Here is a 24572-nt window from a genome sequence, read left to right as displayed (position 1 = left end):
CTTTAAGACCCTCCCCATCGCTTCGCAGGGCATCGGCTCCCCGTAGTTGCTCAATAAATGCTTAGCTGAACGGAGACAGCTCCTTGCATCGGTCCAGTTCAGGGATGACGAGGAGAAAGCAAGGCGGCGGGCGCTCCGGAGTTCCTTCGGAGGGACTATTGGGCATTCAAGGGGTGGTGGTGGTGGTGGTGGGGACTGTCATACTTTATAGCGGAGGGAGCGGTGCAGACAGCGGCTCTCTACGCGGGTTTGCCAACCTCTGCCCTTGGGGACGGAGAGGGATGTCGAAGGAGGTGGGAAGGTGCGTGCGCCCTTCTCACCATGCCCGCGGATGCTGGGTGGTACCCACGGAAGCGCTCGGATCGCTAGGGATGGAGCTGAGCCAGGGGTCTTCCCTCCCGTCTCTGAGCATCTTGGTCCTTCTATTTCACAGACCTCGCCTTCCCCATCCGGCAAGTGGGAAGACTCCCTGCTTCCAGGACGCCGGGATGGGGAGGAGGGCTGGGAGAGGGACTGCGGAAATCGCGGCGCCCCCGCGTGCGGGCATCCCCGCAGGGTTCGCGCCGGTTCGCTCCGGCCCGGGCGCCAGTGCAGCCGGGACCCCCGCCCGGTGCCGAGCGCTCCTCCCCCCACCCCCTCTCCCGGCGCCGAGCGCTCCGCTCCCCTCCCCCCCAACCCCAGCGTCTTCTGGGCCCTCGGCAGTCAAGGCGCCCCAGGCCCGCCCCGCCTCCTCGCGCAGCCCTCCGCCGCTCGGCGTCCGGCGCTGCCCGGGCGGCGGGCTGAGGGGCGCGCGGGGCGGCGAGGAGCCGGGGTCGGAGAGCGCCGGGCGCGCGGGGACCGAGGACGCACGCGGCCGGCCGGGCGGCGCGCGCTTCCCCCTCCCCCGCGGCCCGAGCGCGAGCCGCCGTGACGTCACGGGCCGCCCGCCAGCCCCGCGCTCCAGCGGGCAGAGCGCGTGCGGCCGCCGAGCACATGGGCTCGCGGGCCGGGCGGGCTCGGGGCGGCCTGGACCCGGACGGGCTGCGAGGGGTCGCGCGCAGGGACGGGCCCCGACACCCCCCGGGCCCCCGAGCGGATTTCCACGAGGGGAGGATGTTGGCAACCCCGGCGACCTGCCGAGACACAGCGGGATCCACCTTCCAGTAAGTTAGAATTTTGCCCTCTGCGTTTCTGGGAACTCGCAAGCCTCGGCCTTGCGGGTTGGGATGCGCAGAGAGTAGTTGGACAGAGGAAAGGGGCTTTCGGATTCCGATGTGTGCTTGTTAACCGTGCACTTTGCTCATCACCAGACTCGAGAGTGGCGGTGAGTTTGGGCGTTGGTGGGGGGCGGGGGGGGGGCGGGAGGAGACATCAAATGGGCCATGCATGCATGAGATAATTCCGGGTTTGTGCACTTGATGGAAGGTGTATTGTTACCCAACACCTAAAAATAGACTTCCAGTCAGTCCTGATTTGGGGTCGCAGATGTCGTTTGGAGGACCCTTTTGAGAAGCTAGGGGTCTGTGAACCATATGATGCTGCCTCCATCCTTTGACCATTATCCTCCCCCACCAGAGGATTTTCAAAAACCCAGCAACTGTTTTTGGAAACTTTCTCTGCTTTTGCATTGCATTTACAGATTTGCTGGTGCCCCCACACCCTTCTCATGGTCATTCTTTTTGGATGGCTTGTTGGTGTAATTGTGTTTACTCTCCCTAGACTAACGTGCTCTTATTTTTGCCAGTGTTGGGGGTGGGTATTGACTTTCAGGAAGGGCAGCCATGAGGCTGCATGTGTCCGGTGCCCGGATACACTATGAATTTTCCTGATACTCTGTAAGCATGGAATATTCTTCTGCTCACTGGAGCCCCTGGCTTCAGGCCCTTCTAGAAGATGAGAGAAGAGGGGAAATCACTTGTGAGGGTTTTTAGGGAGTAGAGGGGGAAGTTTTGGTTTTCCTTTCTGGTCTTATGTGTTCCAAAGAGAGGCTGGCAACCCCCGCTGGCCCACTTCACCACTGTGAGCCCTGCCTCCCGGAGCTGTTTCGCTGCTGGAGGAAGCAAAGCCTGGAGAAAAACGTGTGTTTGTGTGTGGTGGGTGGGCGGGGGCCTGGAGGACGGAGGGACAGTATCTGCTGTGCTGTTAGTCATAGGATGTTGCAGACCTGTTTTGCATATTGGCGTTGACAAGTTGAGGCTTGTTCATCTGACACAGTCCTGTGGTCACAGCAAATCTTTCTAAAACTCTAACCAGTGGAAAAGGTGCTTGTATGGATCCTCTGAACCCTGAGTGGAACTTCCTGAAAGATTTATTAGGAGAAAAACCTTCCTGGAAGCAGCAGCAGGACAAACAGGATCGCTGGCTGGGCAGAGCCTCGTGGCCCGGTCTCCACGACTTGAGGGGAGTTACATCTTAGAGGTGAGGACTCCTCGTGGTCTGAGCCATTGGCAAAGGGCCCGACTGGAATTCCTTGTGTGGGACTGGTGATGGAAAGGCTGGGTGGGTCCAGGGGCGACCATAAGGCTGCACCCATTGAACTCCCAGAGGGGATTTATTATGTGGTCACGTTGTTGTTTGGCCTGGTGAAAGGTGCTGTTTATTGTTGTTGTTGCTTTACCTACTCTGAGTGCAGAATACTGCATAAACCAGGCTTCTCTTGAAAAGTAGATGAAATCAGCTGCTTTTTCGGATTTTCCTCTCTCTTCTTTCATCCCCCCCCCCCCCCCCCACGCCATGCTGTCCGGTGTGCTCTTTCTGTCCGTGGCTGGAGTTTTTTTGGCCTGGAAGGAGCGAGTTCTTTTTCTCAGTTCTGAGATCTCTGACCCCCACTGGTCCCTGTGATTGCTGGTCTAAAAACCGGATGAATTCTCCCTGTCCACAACCAGTCAATCCCATGTGCTTCAGTTTTTTTTTCTTCTTGAATGGCAGGCAGGCAGGCTGGCTGGGTTCGGGGCCTTCTGCCTGCCTGGGATGGACGCTTTTCTCGGACAGCTAAGCTCAGGAGTCTCCTGGATGATAAGACACCCCTACTTTCTTCTTTGTGTTCGTGTCCCTGAATTTGGCCAGACCAATGGCAAATCAGCCCTTTCCTGAGGAAGCCGAGGACCTTGGATAGTTGCTGGTCCGTACTGTCTGGGGACGTGGCCGTGGGCCTGTTAAAGGCTGCACTTGACTGTGTCTGTTTGATGTTAGATGCCCTCCTGGATGCTCTTTTTAATTTGTATTCCCTTTCACTTTGGTGTAGACACATCACTCTCCTTGTGTTTGTTTTTTTCCCTTCTCTCCTGGTGCTGGTTTGTGATCTCTTTAAGAGACCAGGACTCCCTTGTTCTGTATCCCGCGTCTGTAGGGAGACCCGGATCCAAGGTGGGAACAGAGCAACATTGAGGAGCCCCATTGACAGTCTCCCTAGTAAACCTCAGAAATTCTAGGCCTTACTGGAGAATGCTGCTCAGATGGTCCTGTGATAGGTGCCTCCTCCATCTCTTCTGTTTTTCCAAGTAGTCTATGAAACTAAAAATGGTAGTAAGAATAACAAATAATAATAATGATAATAGTTCCTATAATAACAGGAAATTGTATATCATGCCAAGCATGTTCTTTGCATTGTATGCCCCTTACAACCTTACCAGGCAATTATAGTAAAATGTGTAGCAATGATGAGGTTCTTATGGGCCACCGTCGGTTCTAAATCCTTTAAATGTATTACCTCACTTAATCTCCCAATAATCATAGAAAATAGGATTATTATTATTACCAGAATTTTGCAGGTGAAGAACCCACAGCTCAGAGTAGTTGAAAATAATTGCCCCTCAGGTCACGCAGCTGGGGAGCAACATAGCCATCAGGATTTGGTCCAGGGCCTGCTCCCAGAAGTAAGAGAGCAGTGCAATTAAAAATAAGCAAAGGATGCTTATTGGCCTGGAGCAGGGGGACTCAGGCAGGATAGAAACCCTCACATCTTGTACAAAGACTCCCCTTGCTCTGGCTGCAGGCCTCTTCTGCCCTGGGGGAGCAGGCTGCTCCTAGTGGGGCCACGGAGTCTCAGACAGACCTTTAGTGTCTGGAGAGCTCTTGCCCCAGAGTCTGGGGAACAAAGCCCCTGGGGCCCCGGGCAGGAGGCTCAGACATGGTGCAGAATCTATGAGTATTTGTAAAGTGCCACATCCAGGCACCCTGCCTGACTTTGTGACCAGCATTTAATTACTATCAAAATCCACAGCAGATGGGAGATAGGGCTCTTTTCAGCCGATCTTCCCCTTCCCTCACATTCCCTGCAACTGTTCTAAGTCCCTGCCTTTATCCTGAGTGTGTTCAGCTCCTACAGCTACCGAACCTACCCATACAAAGATTGTGGTGGCCCCTTTCTCAATCCTGTCAGTAAAAACAATAACACCGTGGGTCCTAAAACACAAGACTTAATATTCACGAGGTCAAAATGGTCTCAGTCATTTTTACTGGCAGAAATCTGACTTGTCTTTCCTTTGTTTTCTCTTCCTCTTTTTTGGGGGGTGAAGGTAGAGAAGAGGGTGTTGTTTTGCTGGCATCTGGTGGGGTAATCTGAGCCCCAGGATTACTTGTTTACCTGCCACTTTCTCCCTTGTTGACCATGAGCTGCTTGAGAGCAGGGGAGGGTGGGGTCCGGAGGGGCCGGGGGTCATCTTCATCTGTCTGGTGGCTAACACAGCCCTGGGTCTTGGTTGAATCAGGTGACTGTCAAGGACTGCTTTGTTTTCAAGGAATCGAGCAGCCCCCAGGCTACAGTCATTGTCTTAAGAGATGAAACCGCCCAAAGTGGTGGGAAGTAGAGGGTTTGCCTCGAGGGAATGGACACTGAAGAAAGAGAAGGAAAGCAGCTAGCTGCTGGAGGCATCTGGGTAATGCCTAGAAGATGTAGTGCAGATCACGGGTATTTTGGGGGCAAGTTACGTCACCTCTGTAAGCCTCAGTTTTGTCATCTATAAAATAGGGACGATAAAGCACCTGCTTCACAAGTTGGCCGTGAGGAGGAAATAGGGGATGATCAGCATTCGGCAGAGTGCTGGGCTCCTAGTAAACCCTCCGTAAAAGTTAGCTAATATTACTGCTACAATTATTGGTTTTTTATTACTTCCTGTGGCTGCTTGGAGGAGCGGTTTCTGAATACATTTTAACGTAAAGGTAACACTCTGGTGACACAGATGATAAGATGGCAGTGACTTCATAGAGGTCTTTGCAAGCATCGGAGAGAAGGCCTGGCAGTTATAAGTAAGAAAGAGATGAGCCATCAGGGAAGCTGCAGAAGCAGGTCTCTGAAAGGACAGGGATGGGGGGCGCCCCTCAGGCCTCAGCCTGTCTTTGCAGGTGACTTACCCTCTCAGCTGCGATGCAGGGAGAATGGTTTTGCCCTCTTGGGGATGGTGCAGAGCACTTTGCACAGAGGAAGTAAGCCCTTGAAGCAGACAGAAGAGCAGTTGCTGCAGATTATTCTTTAGGACTCCCTTTTCCAGGGGCGCCTGGGTGGCTCGGTTGTTAAGCGTCTGCCTTCATTAAGCGCCTGCCTTCGGCTCAGGTCATGATCCCAGTGTCCTGGGATTGAGCCCCGCATCGGGCTCCCTGCTCAGCGGGAAGCCTGCTTCTCTCTCTCCCTCTTCCACTCCCCCTGCTTGTGTTCCCTCTCTCGCTGTATCTCTCTGTCAAAAAAATAAATAAAATCTTAAAAAAAAAAAAAAAGGACTCCCTTTTCCAGGTAGCTTTGCTTCTCTGCTCGAGACTGACAGATCCATTCATGCGTTTGCTGAGCAGCTGCTCTGTGCCAGTCACTGTTCTAGCTGCTGGAGATCCAGCAGGGAAGGAAAGAGACAAAAATCCCTGCCCTCCTGCGGCGTCCTTTCTAGTCCAAGCCACACAGTGGGACGGGTGAGGGCAAAAGCCGCACCCACTCGGTGCAGAGTGGTTCTGGCCCCGCTGTGCCGTTGGGTGTAAGGTGCCTAGCACCAGGCCTGGCATGTGGTCGTTATGATGTAAGTAAGTGGTAGTTGCTATATTTATATTCTCCCATCCTCCCCCCCTCCCCCCCTCCCCGCCCCCACCGAGATTTAGTTTTCTCCGTGGTACTTGTTATGGACTGAATGTTTGTGTCCTTCCAAAATTTGTATGTTGAGGGCGCCTGGGTGGCTCAGTCGATGAAGCGTCTGCCTTGCGCGGCTCAGGTCATGATCCTGAGGTCCTGGGATCGAGCTCCGTGTCAGGCTCCCTGCTCAGTGGAGAGCCTGCTTCTCCCCGTCCCTCTTCTGCTCCCCCTGCTTGTGCACTCTCTCTCTCTCTCTCTCTCTCTCGCTTTCTCTCTGTCAAATAAATAAAGCAGACTCCTCACTGAGCAGGGAGCCCAATGTGGGACTTGATCCCAGGAGCCCGGGATCATGACCTGAGCCGCCCAAGGCAGACGCTTCACCGACTGAGCCACCCAGGCGTCCCGCTAATAGTGTTTTAGGGGGTAATGCGTTCTGAGGGAGCTGGTAGAGCAGGTGAGGGTCTGGAGGGCTGGGGTGGGCTGCAGTGTTAAGTTGGCTGGTCGGGGCACGCTTCCTCTAGACGCCGACCTTGGAGCAGCCTTGAAGGAGGTAGAGGAGGTTGGTCTAGAGGAGGCTGTTACAGGCCCTGGGGAGGCCAGGATAGAGGCTGAGAGCAGGGGTGAGCCTGTGAGATGGAGGAGCAGCATGGAGAATGAACTGGAAGGGTGGTGTGAGCCGGGCAGACAGAGCAGAGGCGGAAGGGGTGCCAGGGCAGCACGCAGTGGGTACTTTACGTGGTCTTCTTTTTCATTCCTTGATTGGGGTGTAATTGACATATAACGTTCTGTTAGTTTCAGGTGTACCTGAGGTTGGTGAAATGAGCATCACAGCAAGTCTAGCTAATACTTGTCACCTTATGTAGCGATTTGTGTTTTACTCTGTAAAATGGGGAGCTATTGAAGGGCTTTAGATAGAAAACTGATTGGAGGTGATTTAGCTTTTGAAACGATCCGTCTGGCTACTGTGCTGAGAAGGGCCTAAATCAGGGTCAGAAGCCAGGGCCCCAGGGGCAAGCAAGCAAGCAGCGCAGGCTCTTGGTCCAGGCTGGTGGTGGTGGGCATGGCTGCCAGTAATGGGCTTCCGGACTGTTCAGGGCTGTATCCCAAGCATCTAAAACTGCTGTCCCATGTGGTAGGCACCAGTCGTAGGTGGCCCCTGAGCGCTTGGAAGAGGCTAGACTGAATGGAGATATAATGCATGTGTAAAATACACATCGCTTTCAAAGACTTAGGACAAAGAGAGAATGTAAAATACCTCTTTCATGAATTCTTTAATCTTGATTGTATATTGAAATGAGATTTTGGATATGCTGGCTTATGTACATTATTAAATTAGTTTCACCTGTTTCTTCTAACTTTTTAAAAACGTGGCTGCTAGAAGATCTGAAAGTACACGTGGCTCGAGTTCTGTTTCTGTCCAACAGGGCAGCTCGAGAACGGTGACTGGGACGTGATAGGCATTCAGGGGATGGAATAAGTGAGTGAGTGGGCGAGTGAGTGCATGTACAGGGGATTCTGCAGTGAATAAGAAACCACCCTGTCTTGAAGAAGCTCCCAGTGGAGGAGAGAGGCAGATGGCTGATGATACCTGCTGGGGGGGGGTGCATATGAAGAGGGATGAGGGGTTCTCTGGTCTCCGCAAGGTCCTGGAAGACAGGGAACTGAGAGAGGAGGCTCCTGCATGTTAGGAGGAGATGGCAGGAAGCTGGGGGACTCTCAAGAGCCTTAACGACCAGGCAGAAATGGATTTAAATGGGTCCTGCCAACTCTGGGGGCTCTTTCCTTGGATTGCAACCAAGGAGTAGTTTTCCAGATTTTATATTTAGAGAGATGACAAATGCACATGGAGGGTGGGTTTCAGGAAGGAGGTACCTGAGTTGGAGATTCCAGGCTCTGGGATGGGAAATGTAGCTTTCCTCACGTGAAAGGAATGGGAGCTTATCTTTGAAAATCTGGGAAAAATCTGTAAAAGTTAAATATAATTTCTTGAGTTAAATACAGTCACTGTTTTGTCTTTATCGCCGTGGTTGTCATTCTGGTGTATATGGTCTCATCCTGACTTGTCCTAGTTACCGTTAGGTAGCAGGCATTCTTGAATATTCTTGTGTGCTCTGTCCATTTTTATTGCATAGATAACATTTCTGTTCAGTGATACACAGGTCCATAATAGGCTGTTTCTCATATATATCAAGTTTTCTATATTTCAGTTAAAGCTTTTTGGTTTTGGTTTTTGTTTTTGGTAAATCCCCAGTCTTAGGATTATTACATCATAGCGTCTCAATATTTTAAAAATTTCAGGTAACTATTGTGGCTCATGAGATTGGCCCTGAAGCCACGTTTGCTTTTTTTCTGGCGAGAGGTGTGATGTTTGTTGCTGTCCCTGGTGCCGTGATACACTGATAGGTCGTTAACATTGACGTATAGTGTGTATTACATGCTAGACGCATGTTTCCATGCATCATAGGCACTTGTATTAGATTTTTCTTGACTTTCATTTATTCAGCAGATGTTTGTGGAGTGCGTGTTGTATGCTGAGCATTGTTCTGGGCCTTGAGTATTCAGTAGTGATCAACAGATACGGTACCAGTCCTCAGGGAGTTTATTATGTAGTGGGGGAGACACAGAAAGAAGCAAGCCTACAAAAAAAACCCATTATTATAAGGAATGTGAAAGAATATGAATAGAATAATGTGGGAGGATAGTTTCTGTGGGATGAAAGGGCCAATACTGAAATCCTACATTCCAGTGAGACATGAAGACCCAGGAGAAGTTCACCAGAGAAGGAGCAAAGCACACATTAAAAGGGAAACATTGACAAAAGTGACTAGCTATTAAAGAAGAAAGCACGTCTAGCAGAAAAAGCTGTAATAATGAGGATAGAGTTCCTCAAAGTCAGTAACAAAGAGCCAAACAACCTCACTGCAAAAAAGAGATCAACAAGCAGCTCTCAAGAGTGCCTGTGAAGAGGTTCTGAATCTCACTGATAAAGTCAGGTGTGAGGTCTGATCGAGGTCTGATGTCTATCCAGCAGATTTCCTCTGTTTTGGTGTACAGCACGAGGCGTTTTCGTAAACACACAACAGCTGTGTAACACTGTCTGTCGTCATCACTGTCGAGATCCAGACCATTTCCATCACCCCCAGACGTCCCTCCTGTCCTTTGTAGTCAGTCTGCTCCCCTGCCCCCAGCCGCTGACAACCAATAATTTGTTCTCTGACCTTACCGTTTTGCCTTTTTCATGTAAACGGAATTATACCGGGTGTAGCCACCCCCCTCCGAGTCTGGTTTTTCTCGCCCCTGATGCAGGGGCGATTCCGCTGCAGGTACCAGCGGTTTGCTGGTTTCGATGGCTGTTCTGTTCTACGGATATGCCGCCGGTTTAGTACGCATCCTTCAGTTGAAGGGCCTTTGAGTTGTGTCCAGGGGGTACGTTTTTCCTATTTTAAAATGTGCCCAAAATAGGAAGTCTGACTCAAGTCTTGGGAGGGTGTGTGGCACGGGATCCCCCAAACTCAGCTCGCGAGCATGAGGTCGCCCAAGAGCCCCACTGGCAGCATGCGGTAAAATCAAAAACATGTGTGCGGTCCCCACTCCTTCGTCAGTTTGAGAACTCACAGCTCATGCTCTGTGTTCTTTAAGGATCCTTAGAGATGGATGGGAGCGGCTAAAGAATGGGCCAGAAGGACTTGGATCAAAGTCACTATTGTCATCTTAGGAGGACGGAGGGGTTGGGGCTGGTGGCCAGGGTCAAAAGGCTACTTTGACTTTACTTTTAATGCTTTCTGAAAGAATAATACAGACATGCAAAATGCTTCCTGGAGGAGGTGACCCCCAAGCTGAGACATAAAGCATAAAGCAGGAGTTATTTAGGAGAGGAAGTGGGGAAAGGGACTGACACCCGTCCCATTTCCCCTGCCAGCTGCTTCCGTCTGTGTGAGACGTGACTGTCAGAAATCAGTCTGCAGACGCCAGTCCTCTGGAAGAATCCTGTCGTTCCTAACCTTCGGTATCATTCAGACCCCATATCTACCAGCTGCCTTCGGCCAGACAAGCCATGCTTCTGACCTATGGCCACGGGGTCCACGGGACGGACACACTCAGCCTGCAGTTTGGGGTGGGTGAGGGCTGGGTTCTTGGCCGCCCCCCCGTTCACATTCTCTGGGCTGTTCAGTGGCTGCTCGCTGCAGGCCTGTCATGCAGCAGGTACTCCGACTAAAAATGGTAAGGCATTACAAGCTTTCAGTCTTGGAGTTTCAGGATCTAGTCTGCCCCCTGAAAAGCACAGTCTGGCCAGGAGCGGGGCAGGAGGAAGCACCCAGACAGGTAGGGCAGGCTGCAGGAGGTGGGTGCCCCTGGGAAGCCGTTCCGGCGCCGTGATGTCAGGTCTTAGCGCTGGACCAGAGGCGGGATGGTTGCATAACCAGGGTCAAGGATGTCAGGAATCCTTCAGGTATAAAACGTGAAAACCTTATTGTACCTTCTGGGAGTTGTGTCTTCCAGGACACTTTCCCAGTGTCTACACACTGCGTGTGTGTAGTGACGGAAAGAATGATTTCTCCTTTCCTTCGTCACCCCTGGCTTGCTTAAAAAAGCCCTTTGCTTTTCCTTTTAAACAAGCAACTATGCAGGGAATGCCTTGCTGATTGAGAAAACATGTGTGGAATGTCCAGCGAGATGATAGGGAAAGGATAATGCCTTTAGCTCTGGGAGGACAGAGGAGGCTCAGGCCAGGGGGCAGCCTCCAAGCTTCTCCTCCCAGGGGCTCTGGGGGGGGGGAAGGTGAGCCTGTGAAGGGGCAGGGGGAGGCCGTGGCGACAGGAAAAGCTCAGGCTGTGGGTGAGGCCCCCAGACCCCCAGCGGCGGTGTCCTCTGAGTACAGACCTGGCCAGGACGCTCTGGCCTCTGCCTCATGGGTTTTTATGGACCAGATGCACTCATCTGTTTTATAAGAAGCGAGGCTCCGCAAGGATAGGAGATCTCTTTGTCTCTAAGTGGGAAGATGGGCTGAAGCGATCCCAAGGCTGCCTCGAGCCCTGGTTGGATGAATCATTACCTAAGTGGGACTATGGAATAAACCCCATCAGAATGAATGCCAGAAGGGGCCTCTGTCTGCTCCAGCTGCTCTCCCATAAATTACAGGGGCCGTTCCACACACAGGACCTTTTGTTTTTTCTATTACCTTTTGAAAAATGGGAAAAGCCAATCATCCAATAAGAGGGCACTCTTGGCTGCACTAGCTAGAACGTTCTTCTGAGACTCCACGCCCAGGACACCACGTGTGGACCGATCTCCCCGAAATGGCACTCTGATCTCATCCCTGCCCCTGTTCAACACCTTCCATAGCTCCTTATCTCTGTGGGATAAAGTCCAAGTACCTCCGCTTGTTGGGAAGGCCTCTGGCTACCTCTTCACTCCCGCATGGAACCCTTCCAGCTCTGTTCTCTTTCTGTCTCCAAAATAAATGCACACGTGGGGCAGATGTGCTCAGCAGCTTGCACCCACTGCGATGGCTCTCCCATTGCACGAGGAGACAAGCCACGCTTTGCTGTGCAACAGCCCCCCCCCCCCCCCCCCGGCCCCGTGCCTAGCGGGGGGGCCGGTGTGCCGTGGTGGGTGCTCCCTGCTTCAATCCTTACTGACTGAAAGCGGCAACTGGGCCAGCCCCTCCCCAGAGATAAGGTAGTAACGTTTCTTCCCTGGAACAGCTTGCCCGCGGTGTTCTGAATTGCTTCTTCAGGCCCTCACATGCTTTTGTGATGGGCTGTGTGTGCCTGGAAAAGTAATCGGTTCTTAGATTCTAGACTGCTCCTTTCCTTTTCCTGTTCCCTCTCTGCCTTGACACAAGTTGGCTTTTTTGTTTTGTTTTGTTTTCTGAGGAAGCCAACCCTCTTGTGTCCTGCTGGATCGGAACGCGTGGTGTTGCTGGGCTGTTACTGGGCAGTGATGGTGATGATGGTTTCCCGGCAGCTCTCGGGCTTTTGCCTTCCCGGCCGGCCAGTCATTGCTGATTTCCGGCAGGGGAACATGCGTGATTTTCGGATCCCTCTTCATTTACTGTGAGCGATCACAGCGAAGTTGCTGAAAGGAACAAACAAGCAGCTTTTCCCATCTTATCTGTGTGAGCATCGTGCAGGAAAAATTCATTAAGGACATGGTTGGGGATTACAGGAGCTTCCTGTGCCTGGAACTCTGTGGGGCTCCCAGGGAGTAGCAGAGAAGAATACGGAGTTTACAGTATGGAAGATCTAATCCTTGGCTTTGAGGGATCTGGGCAGAGTGAGAGCAAAAGTGCTGTCATTGATGAAGCAGCCTTCATGGGCTCACCATGCAGCCTCGTGGTGTTTAGTATTACCCATCGCTGTAGGAAAACGCCATCCTGCAGCTGCTGAGCCTCGACTGTGCCCCAGTGTGCAGAACTTTTCCCACATTAATTCGTGTAGAACTAATTCTGTGTGTAAGTTGCACTTGCACAGCTGTCTTCAGTCACCCAGCATTTACTGTGTGTCTGTCCTATGGGCACCGCACTAGGCTTGCAGCTCTGCAGTTGAGAGGAGCTCCGGGGAGCCCTCGGAGACCCTCCCTGCCAAGTGAGTCCAGTGCGGGGGTACGCACATGGCATTTGGCACATGTCGACAACACCATGCTGGGATAGTGGTTCTCAGAGATGAGCTGGGTGGTGCTGGAGCCCAGGAAGCCAGGCGGCTGAACACAGGGGAAGGCTTCGGAGAGCAGCTGACTTAGGCGGGTCTCCGGGGATAGGGTGGCTGAGGTCTGGTTGGTTGGGAAGGCATCGAGGTCAGGGGGTGGGGGTAATGGACAGGGTTGGTGGGATGCAGCAGAGTAGGAGAGATAGGTTTGCCTGTGACAGAGGGGCTATGAGTCTATGTTTCTTATCTCTGAGTGGGAACACGAATTCCTTCCTCTGGCTGATGGTGAGGAGCTGTAGTCCTTAGAGTATGTTACTGACAATAGCTGAGCCTGCTGTGTGAAGAGCTAAGTACTTTACTTGCATCACCCCATGTATTGCTCAGCACTACTTTATGTGATAGCAACCGTTATCAACCCCATTTTCCAGATGGGACAAATGGAGGCTCAGAGGAGTTCGCTGACCGGCCAAAGTTTACACAACTCTTGAAAGGTAGATGGGAACCCAGGTCAGAGTGTGGAGACTGGGTTTGGAGCCAACCCATTAACTCCAGATCCCCAGGAAATATAAAAACGAGTCCTCTTCCCTAGACGGAAGTTTCTCTTTATTCCCATCCCTGTTTTCCGATCCCCCCTCTTCTGCAGTATTCCATTTTAAGTATCAGGACTGCAGGTCTCTGGTTCCAAATGACACAATTTCTGGATAGAGATTAAGAGAGCAGAGGGAGGAATTGGGGTTGTAGCTGTCCTAGGTGATGTGGATGGAGGGCAAGGGGCTTCCAGGTGTTGTTTTTTCTGTGTCATAAACCTGTTCTAATTATAAATAGGACTTGATGGGGGTGAGGGTGAGGGGGTGTAATGGGCACATTTATGAAGCGCCAATGGAGAGGAGACGCTCAGGTGTCTGGCTCAGGCTTCTCCTCCCTCACTCTCTCCCTCTGATTTCTGAACAAGAAAACAAGGGTGCCACCTCCATTTGCTCTCCTGGTGACCCTTGTAAGTGCCTCCCTGTACCCAGCTCTGCCTCGGGCGGCCTGGGCAGAAGTGACAACGTCCAGCAGGCCCTTTCCTTTGTGTCCCTGGCCTTGTGTCCGCCTCTGTCTTCCCAGACCCCAGCAGCTGGCCTGTCTGGCTTGAACCTCAGCTTTGCCTCAAGGTAGCTGTGTGACCTTCACGTCTCTGGGCTGAGTTTCTTCTTCTGTAAAAGGTGACACAGGAAGAAACTGAGTTCAGATGAACAGATTTAGGGCGTGCCTCTCACCTCCCAGGCACCACATCTGAGGCCCTGGGAACTTGCAGGCTCTCCCAGAGGTGGTTGGGGACCTGCCCTCCAGCTGGCACATGGCGGGGTGGGGGGTGGAGGGAGCAGGCAGAGAGGGAGTGGATCCAGGCCCGCTGCATATCTCACCTCTGGCTCCCAACATGAATGAGAGGAAGCTCTCTTGGTGATAAGGCCTCCATACCGGCTCCCTACCCCCTTCCCCTTTGTTCCCAAGAAAAGAGTTTCTGGTGTTTTACTGAGCAGGTGAGGCCATCTGGGCCACCTCTGCAGCTGTCTGGAATCCCAGAGTCTGCCCGATGGTTGGACTGGGGGAGAGGTGTTTCTGTGTCGGGGTTGCAGTGAGTGGGCCTTTCATGTCTCCCATCTCTGTTTCTTCCCCATTTTGTGAGGGGTGGATTGAGTCTTAAAGAACAGCTCTTGCTATTTGCTGGACACTTACTCTCATTTATTGAGCACCTGCTGCATGAAGTGCTTTGCTTTACCTGCAGGCTTGGACTTAGTCTTTGTAGCAAACCCTTTGGGGCAACTGAGTTGATCACCATCCTCATCCTCATTGACCTCATCCACCATCCTCACTGACAAATGTGGGGGGATTGAGGCATAGTTTATTTTTAGGTTTTTAGTTTTTATATTTAAATTTTTTTGTGGAGGTAAAATACACATAATGAAATTTACCATTTTCACCATTTTTAAGTGTCCAATTCAGTGGCATTGAGCACATTCACATTGTTGTGCAGCCATGAATCTCCAGAGCTTCTTCATCATCCCAGATTGAAACTCTGTCCCCATTAAACACTAACTCCCGATTCCTCCTCCCTCCAGCCACTGGCAGCCGCTGTTCTTTCTGTCTCTGCAAATGTGACTAGTTCAGGTAGCTCCTATCAGTGGAATCAGACAGTATTTGTCCTTCAGTGACTGGCTTATCTCACTTAACGTAATGTCCTCAGTGTTCATCCCTGTTGGAGGACATGTCAGAATCCCCCTCTCTCTTGAGGCTGAATGATTTTCTGTTGTATGTGCCTACCAGGTTTTGTTCATCTGTTTGTCTGTTAATGGACATTTGGGTTGCTTCCACCATTTGGCTGTTGTGAATTATGCTTCTGTGAACATGGGTGTAGGTATTGCTGGGTCATGTGCTGATTCTATGTTTAATTTTAGGGGGGAGACTGCCGTATTGTTTTCCATAGCTGCTCCATATCCTCGCCAACACTTACTTTATATATACACGTATATATATACATGTATATGTGTAAATAGTAGCCATCATAGTAAGTATGAAATGATATTTCACAGTGGGTTTGATTTGCATTTCACTACATGACTGGTGTTGAGCGTCTTCTCATGTGCTTATTGACCACTTCTAGATCTTAGCAGAAATGTTCATTGTTGCTGCTGAGTTATAGGAGTTCTTTATATATTCTGGGTATTAATCCCTTTTCAGGTATACAATTTGCAAATATTTTCTCCCATTCTATGTGTTGTCTCTTCACTTCCTTGAAAGCATCTTTGGATGCACAAGTGGTTTTAATTTTGATGATGTCCAACTTAGCTGTTTTTTTCTTTCGTTGCCTATGGTTTTGGCGTGAGGTGCAGAAATTGTACAAAGCTCAGCCACGGTCATCCAGCCAGAAGTGTCAGAGTGCAGGTCTTGTGTGCCTTTGCAGCACTGCCCTGAGTCTTCATCCTTTGGATTCCAGTGGCCAGTGTTTACCCTGTTGGGTGTCTCAGTTCAGCTCTCATGTGTGTGATCTTGGTCATGCCCTCAGAGTTCTAGCAGGTGGCTGTTCTTACCGCACTTCCCAGAGTGCAGGGGAGCACCCAGCTTCCTGGTACCCAGTGAAGATTGGGTGAGGGCAGGTACTTGCTAACATAGCAGTCAACAGCCTATAGCAGGGGTCACAGTGTGCCCACCCTGGACATTCCGACATATTGAAGACCCATCCTAGAGTTGTTTTTCTTACAGAAGAAATGACCAGCAAATGCTTTTGGTGAAAAACATTTTTGGTGACACTTGGTGAGCAGATTTCACGGAGCTTCAACAGTTAGCCCATCATCCTCTATTGATGTCTCCCAAAGAAACGGATGTCATTCATTTATTGGCCAGTCATGAGGCATGGTAGTACATGGACACCTGTGAACCCTGCACCTTGCTTAGGAGCCAAAATATGACCAATGAGCACTGACTCACTGACTCCACCTGCGTCTTCCTCTTCTTCTTTTTTTTTTTTTTAAAGATTTTATTTATTTGACAGAGAGAGACACAGGGAGAGAGGGAACACAAGCAGGGGGAGTGGGAGAGGGAGAAGCAGGCTTCCCGCTGAGCAGGGAGCCCGATGCGGGGCTCAATCCCAGGACCCTGGGATCATGACCTGAGCCAAAGACAGACGCTTAATGACTGAGCCACCCAGGCACCCCCATCTTCTTCTTTCTAGTCTCTCTCACCCCTACCCCTCAGCGCTCTCCTCCAGGGAGAACTGCGATCCTGGATTTTGGAGTTTATTATATCTTTGCTTAAAAATTGTTTTCACTGTATACATGAGTATGCCTAAATACTATTTTCTTTCCTTCCTTTTGAGCTTTACAGAAATTCCGTGCTCTCTGCAGCTTCCTTTGCCCCTCAGCACCTCAGTGATAAGTCCATGTTGGTGCACATGGTCTTTGTGGTCTGTTTCTCACTATGGTCATCTCTTCCACTGTGTGAACACACCATGGTTTATTTATTTGTTCTCCCAAGGGCATGTGAATTGTTGGCAGTTGTTTCTCTTTTTTTTGTTTTGTTGTTTTTTCTTCCCACACCCAGGGTGTGGTCTTTTTTTTTTTTTTTTAAGTGATCTTTAAAAAAAATTTTTTTTTTATACATTTCATTTGTTTATTTGACACAGAGAGAGAGAGAACACAAGCAGGGGGAGCGGCAGGCGGAGGGAGAGGGAGAAGCAGACTCCCTAATGAGCAGGGAGCCCAATGCGGGGCTCGGTCCCAGGACCCCGGGATCATGACCTGAGCCAAAGATAGATGCTTAACCAACTGAGGCACCCAGGCGCCCCTGGTGCGGTCTTGTCTGTCTGCTTACACAGGTCCCAAGGAGCAGGGTTTGTGTCTAGGGTGCTGGGACCCCGTGCTGCTTTGCGACTGTCCCGGGATCCTACACTCTCAGAGTTGGAAGGGACTTCTTTGGCCACGTAGTTCACCTTCATGATCATCTAAAAGGAAATGTTTTTGGCGTGGTGTTTAAGAGCTCAGTTCCTGGCATCGGATGGCCACCGCTTCCCTCCTGCCTTTGCCTCATTCTGTTACTTAGTTCATTGTGCAGTGGCCTTAACTTTTCCCTACCTCAGTTTCCTCCACTGTGAACCGAGGGCAAAAGTCTGGATCATTTCGAGGTTGAAATGAGATCGTGCAGGATTAACTCTGGGCCAGAGTGATAGTAAACGCTGAGCTGGCGTTGGTCCTGGTTGATGTTTAAAGATCACTTATACCTGCCCCAGACTGATGCTGTGAGAGAAACTGATGCCCAGGACAGGGGCAGTGACTCAGACAAGGTCACACAGTGGCAGCGGTGGGATCGGCGTTCCGGAAACAGCCCCTGTTCAGTGTACTTTTCCTTCATCGGGGGCCCAGGATTCCAGGCAGGTCCTCGGTCCTGCTGGACCATTGCGCTCTGCCTGATGATCTTGACCTGCCCAGGTGGGATTTCCCCTCTTCCTGTCCAGACTTCCTAGTGCCTTTCTGCTTGGAATGTAGGAAAGCAGGGCGCCTGCTCCCATGGAGCTGTGATTCTGGTTGCCTGGGGCTTACATACCCCCAGCCAGGATAAGCCTTCCAGAAACAGATACACTGGATTGTAGTCTAATAGAATGGGCTCCCAAGAGGCCCCACCCCACCCTGGATGCCTCCCTGAAGAGCAAATAGCCCTGTAATTTCTGTGCTCCTCCCTGCCTCACATTCCAGTCTTCAGGCCCAAATTAGGGGAAGAGGGCAGGCAGATCCCTCTTCCAGGAGAAGGACCCAGTTCATCAGCAAGATTTATTCATTCATTTATTGGGTCAGAGCCCAGAGCCTGGGCTTTTAACTACCTGGGGCTCTGCCTGGCATTTTGAATTGTTCTGTTACTTGGTGGCAGAGACACCAAAAGCCATGAGATAATTGTTCCCATGCATTAGGAGCATGGAAAAACGTCCAAGGCATAATGGATAAGAGTGAGGACTTCCTGTTCGCACAGTGTAGGTTTGGGTCCTGCCTCTGCCTTGGGAAGTCTCAGATCTCCTGGGGGAAGTTACCCTCTTGAGTGTGTTTCCTCATCTGTAAAACTAGAAAGGAAATAGTACCTACTGTATACTTTGTTGTGAAGATTGAAGGAGATTCTGTGCATGAAGAGCTAACCCCAGAGCCAGCATGTAGTAGGTGCTCAATAAGTGCAGGTGATTATTATCCAGCCAGCCCGTGAGCCCCAAATGGGGAATGGGGTGTCTGGCACAATAGGTGGTCAGTGAACACGGGATGAATGAGCGAGGGTGGTTAGTGCTTTCCATTTTGAAAAACATTTATAAATGTTGTTTCATTTTTTAAAATTCCTAGTTTTGGAGTTTTGGGATCCATGCTTAAGCCCTGTCTCTGCAAAATGACATTAATTGCTACCCTCCTTTGGGCCTTGATTTCCTCCACTGTGGACTCATGCTAGTGTGCATGTAAATAGCTCCGACTGTATGCCAGCCTCCGATCTGAGCTCTCTGCCTTTGTATTTAATCTGTATGTGTAGTCTATGTGGTCAGTCTTAATTTTCCCGTTTTACTGACGGGAAAACCGAGGCAGAGAGGTAAGTGACTTTTCAAGGTAACTGCGAATAAGTAGTAGGACCAGAGCTAAGATTTGAAGCCAGGCAGCCTAATTTTAGGATCTTTGTGTCTTCACTGGTCTGCTTTCCTGCCTTGAGGTTATCTCTGCCTCAAGGGTCCCAGGTCACTGGTTGAGATGTGCAATGAGGAAGAATTTAGGGGCGCTTGGGAGAAGTTTATTAATGGCACCCACTGCCCAGCCCTCAGGAGCACAGAGCAGTCCAGGGGAGGCCCCCCACGCTGAAGTGGCAGGGGGGTGGGATCCGAACACAAATGTCCCTTTGTCCCTTGTACAGATCATCTCTCCCATCTGGCAGCTCCAAGGATCATCCACATTCTTTCGTCCTTCTGGAATGTCAGTGGATGGAGTATGGTCCTAAGGGTAGGGCCGAGGATTTGGGGCTTAGAACTCTTTGCCTTTTGAAGAGATGTTTGTGGTGTCGTTGCTCCCTTGGAGTTTGCCCTGTGCTCTCAGTTCAGCCTGTTTGGGGGATGAATCCCAGTGTAGACGATAAATGCAGTCACCCACCTGTCCTGCAGACTTTGACTCACGCTGGGACTTAATCATTGAGAGTGGATTAGCGGCAGGCTCCTTCCATTTGTTGTAGTAGCTCATGGGGCTCAGGGCGCACACCTCCCTCCCAGGCAAGAAACTGATAGCTGCCAAGTTGCTCCCCCCTCCCCCCCAAATTGACAGTGTGGCTTTCATTGTGGGAGTAATAAATGGTGCTTTTTAAGGATATCTCCCAGCTGTTGAGTGGGTTAATCTTCCAGATGTTCCTTTGCCCAGGAAGCAGAGAAGGGTGCATGACTGGATCTCTTTAAAAGTTGGTGCAAACATTTCAGTGACTTGCCTCTGACCCCCCCAGGGAAGGTGTCATATTTCCCTTTATGGAAAGAGGCACCCATTTGCTAGCGTGGCCTGGGTGAAGCATTTAGGAAGTTGTAAGTGAAGACAAGTGACCTGGATTTGCAGGCAGGAAGCCTGAGTTCTGGTTCACACTGGCTGTGTGACTGTGGGCTGAGCAGGTGACCTCTCTGACCCTCGGTTTCTGAAGCTTTCAGCTGGGGGCACTTGTAAAGAACTACAGGAAGCACCGTAGGGTAGAAGCCAGAAGAGTCTGTGCAGATGTTAGCTCTTACGATCAAAGGTTGTTGTATTGTATCTGACAATGAAGGAAGACAGAGATAAAGTTTGTCCTGACCTTTGCGGGTGGGGAGGGGGATACGGAAGCCCAGAGAGGATGCGCTTGCTTAAGCCACAGCTGGATCTGTGCTGTCCACTGTGGTAGCCGGTATGGGGCTGGTGAGTACATGAAAGGTGGAAAAAGTCCGGGTTTAAATGTGCTGTAAGTATAAAATGTCCACTGGATTTCTAAGTCTTAGTACGAAAAAGAGACTATAAAATATCTTTAATAGGTGTTCGTATTGATGATGTGTTGAAACGATAAGATGTAGACATTAATTTAAACAAAATACATCGTGAGAATTGTTTTCACTTGTTTCTTTTTTAACGCGGCTGCTAGAAAATTTTAAATCATATTATGTGTCTGGCATTGTATTTTTGTTGGACAGTGCTGAGCTACCCGTGAGAAGAGCAGTGGGCTCCAGAGTTGTGTGGTGTACAACCCGCACAACCGTATCTGATGGACCTACCAGGTCTTGATCACGCTTTTTATTTTTTTTTAAGATTTTATTTATTTATTTGACAGAGAGAGACACAGCAGGAGAGAGAGAGGGAACACAAGCAGGGGGAGTGGGAGAGGGAGAAGCAGGCTTCCTGTGGAGCAGGGAGCCCGATGCGGGGCTCTATCCAAGGACCCTGGGATCATGACCTGAGCCGAAGGCAGACACTTAACGACTGAGCCACCCAGGCGCCCCTGGATCACACTTCTTGATATGAATCCTGGCTCTCCCAATAATTTGTTGTGTGATATTGGTTAAGCTCTTTAGCATCTCTGAACTACAGTCGTTCTATCTGTAAAATGAAAATTCTAATATAGTACCCACTTTCATAGGGTTGTTGGAAGGATTAAATGAAATGATGCCTACAGAGTGCTTAGAACCCAGCCCGTTCTAGGAACTCAGTGTGTCTTGGTTGTTGTAATTGTTACTGCTATTCTAGTGGCTGTTGTGTTTTAGGACCTGGAGACACAGAGATGGAACAACCAGTCATTGGGAAACCAGAAAGGGAAAGAAGCAGAATGCATATAGACGTAGTGATTAGTAGAGGGTATAAGTCCATCCGGGCGGATGAGGAAACATTCCCAGGGAGGCAGGACTTACCTAGGCTGAATCACTGAAGTGGAGGTGCCAGGCTTGCTGGGCAGACGGGATGGAGGGCGTTTCGGGCAGTTGGAGCAGCACCTGCCGGGCTCAGTACGGGGGCCACACGAGCTGTTTGCAGGGGCAGACTGCAACGGGGCCCCGAGGAAAGGAACCCAAGAGAAAAGAGGCCAGCTCCTGGAGATTCTCCAGGGAGAGCCAAGGACGAATTTGGGGCCAGAGAGTGATACGATTGGACTTGGGCATCAGATTGCTCCAGCTGCTTGGAGGAGGTGGTATTGGAGAGAGGCCATGGAGCCTGCGGAGACCAAGAGAAGGAGGCACACTGTTTCAAAAGCCCACGTAGTTAAAAGTTAAAGGCCTTTATGGTCCAAGTGGCATGTATGCTGTGATCCCACTTATGTCACCCCTTCCTGGCGTATCTGCAAGAGCAAGATGTTTGGAATGGTGTGCACCGCAAAGCGGCTTCAGCTTGCTGGTGATTTGCATTATTGTGCCGTGTTGTTGGGGGAAGCTTGTTATCAGGCTAGTGGCCTGTCCCACAGACGGTTGCTTCCTACGGATGCAGAGCTCTTTGAACATGTGTAAACAAGGCAGAAGGATGGGAGCCCTGACTCAGGAAGCTCCTGCTCACAGTATGTTTGAATTCTGAGTCGAATTCAGAGTCAAATTCAATTTATTTTTAAAATAAAATTTTTTTTTTTTAAGATTTTATTTGTTTGAGAGAGCGAGAGATAGAACACACAGGAGTGGGGGAGAGGGGCAGAGGGAGAGGGAGAAACAGACTCCCTGCTGAGCAGGGAGCCTGACGTGGGACTCTATCCCAGGACCCTGAGATCATGACCTGAGCCGAAGGCAGACGCTTAACCTACTGAGCCACCCAGGCATCCCAAGAATTGGGTTTTTAATAAAAAATAATACATGCCCATATTTAAAATCAAATGGGAAAGGCTGATGTGGAAAAGAGCCGGAATCCCCTGTCTCCCTGTCTTCTTGCCCACCCTTCGTCCTGTTCCTAAGTGAATGGGGGTGGGGTGGGTCAGTATCTCTAAATAATAGGCTTAGTTGCCTGTCTCCACCATCCCACCCCCCACTTAGGCCTGCTTTCCTGGGCCTCCCTGGTGTCTTGTGACTCACATTTGCTGAGCCTGAGATAACAGCACGCCCGCCCTTTCCTCTTCACCTCCCTCCTTCTGACATCTATATTTTAATGTTGGCAAGGCGCGTAACATTCATATTCTCTCCCACATCCATAATTAAGACTTCTGTGCTTTATCGGCAGGATTAATTCTAGAAGTTGAAACATTGGTAAACAGTGTTTATAAGATTATGCCTCTAAATGGGCTTCCCTGCACAGCCACGCTATGGATGCTGATCACGTGTCCTTTCTGGATGGCTCTCGTTTTGTCCTGGGATTTCTAGTCTCCTCTTCCCTCTTTGAACTATGTGGCTTTTTATCCTGAGAGGAGCTTTTTGAACTCTCAGCTCCATCAAGGCCCTCCCACCCTATTTCACAGATCACTCACCTGGGGACCTCTGCAGGCCCTGCTCCCCAGTGGACCTGCTGTGGTGTAGACTGTTCCTGGGGCTTCCCTTCTCTGCTCTCCATGGTCCTTCTGGGACTGAACCACTTTTTACTGGATCACTCCATCAATCTCTTTCTAAATCCACTCCCTTATTTTGCAGGATCATGTAGCTTGTTGGAAGCATAATCTAAAAACAAACTAAATTCTTCTCGATCTCATATTACACCTGTTGCTCATTTGATCCAGGAACATGGGTCATCATTTCTGTCAAATAATGCTTATTTTTATTAACTCTGTGGAAAACTTGGGAAACGTTAACAGCATAAAGAAAATAGCGTTAATGTATTTCTCTGCATTTCCTTTCTCTTTTCTTATTTCTCTTAAATTTGAGATCACCTAATGTCAACAAACTCATTGGATTTTTCTTTTACTGTAATAGAAGTATTTCCATATGGAGTTAAAAGCAGGCTTTTAAGTATGACTTTTAATGCAACACAGTATTGTCATATCCCATCATAATGATAGTTTGTCATTTTCCCAATTTTATCTGTAATTTTGAGTATTAAGAATATTTTTTGTATTTGTCTCTCGTAACTCGTGCTGAGATGAGTCTGTGTGCATGCGGATTCACATGTATGCAAAGAAACCTCTTTCCATCTTTCGGATTTCCTTAAGATAGATTTCTGGATGTAGAATGACCAAGTCAAAGGTTCTAGACTTTTTTAAGGCCCTTGATGCATATTGTTAAATGTCTTTCCCATTTGGTTTGGCCAGATTGCAGGCACAAGCTGATGTCACATGTTTGCCCTGCATGGAGCTGCTTTCGTGTGAAGTTGGGTTTCTGAGGCCAGGTTGACGTGGGTCTTGTTGAGGGGAAGGGCATAGCTCTTCGGTGTTTGTCACTGTTTCTCATGATGATTTGGGGTTTCACTTGAATAGCACACGGGGGATAAATATCTGTGTCACAGGACAGGCAGCTCTTCCCTGTTACGTCGTGTTGCCCAAAATGATGAACACGAGAGAAGTGCATTTGCATCCTAGTTACCTACCACTTACCAGCTGTGTGACCTTGGGCAGCTTGGACCTTGGTTTCCTTTCCTATAAAATGGGAATAATAATACCAGGCCTCACCTCCTAAGGTGTTTGGGAAGGTTGGACGAGTAGGTGCCTGTGACTTGCTTGGCTCAGAGCCTGGTCCCGGGGAGTGCTCAGGAAAGGTCAGCTGTCAGCCCTAGAATGCTCCAGCAGACACGACAGGTCCCCAGAGTTGAGTCAAACCAACGTGCAGGATAGCTTCTCAAGCTGGTTGCCTCTGGCTTTTGGCTGGTAGGTACAGACTTTGGACTCTGAATTCAGAGTCAGAAGGGACCCATCCAAGCTTGCCATTTGACAGATGACAAAATCAGCCTCCAGATGGTGAGTTGCTCTTTTGGAGTTTTCTCACTGTTCCCATTTCCGTGTAAAAGGAAGAACGCACACACTGAAGCGTGTGTGCATAGACTAGATCTGGAAGGACGTGCAAAGAAGATGGCCTTAGTGGCTGCTGTAGAGGAGGCTGATGGGGCCTTCTGGGGGCCGCAGGGAGGCTTAGCATCCATCTGGGACCCTTTCCATTCTATTGCAAAGCTTGGCCACGTGCACATATTTGTTCTTCAATCAGTAAAAAGCAAGTTCTTAAAAATCCACCAGGGAGTAAAGGGTCTTTGAATGCCATCCTGCTTGCTTCCTGATGCATTCATAGGAAGCTCTAGGAGTATTCAGAAATCTGTTTGTTTCATAGCTGTCCATCTGTACCCAGGTACCCGAATCCCAGACTGGAGGGCTTTCTTCTAGTCCCACAGACCGTCTGCCACCCCCTTGCTGGCCTTCCTTTCTGCCTCCCAGAGTCTGCCAAGCCGAGTCCTGAGGCCTAGACACCCACCCCTGGTCCCCAGGCAGCTGACCGCCCCTGTGTTGCCACCCTCTGGGGT

General features: G+C 50.1%; 1 protein-coding gene across 6 annotated transcripts in view; it reads left to right on the top strand.

The window, feature by feature from the left end:
* Window positions 1-938: 938 nt before the first annotated feature.
* LOC118530831 (uncharacterized) overlaps window positions 939-24572 on the top strand; it is a 250586-nt gene continuing 226952 nt past the window's right edge. For all 6 annotated transcript variants that reach the window (XR_013447685.1, XR_013447684.1, XR_013447686.1 and 3 more), the window contains exon 1: window positions 939-1142. Coding sequence is in view for 3 of the 6 variants with exons in the window: in XM_078072011.1 (XP_077928137.1) it covers window positions 973-1142 (170 nt within the window). In the remaining 3 variants the exon portion in view is untranslated. The remainder of the gene's footprint in view (window positions 1143-24572) is intronic.

This window comes from Halichoerus grypus, chromosome 5 (genome assembly GCF_964656455.1).
Source record: "Halichoerus grypus chromosome 5, mHalGry1.hap1.1, whole genome shotgun sequence".
In the NCBI taxonomy this organism is placed as follows: domain Eukaryota; kingdom Metazoa; phylum Chordata; class Mammalia; order Carnivora; family Phocidae; genus Halichoerus; species Halichoerus grypus.
Note: the sequence above shows the minus strand (reverse complement) of the source record. Positions and strands in the feature narration are given on the sequence as shown.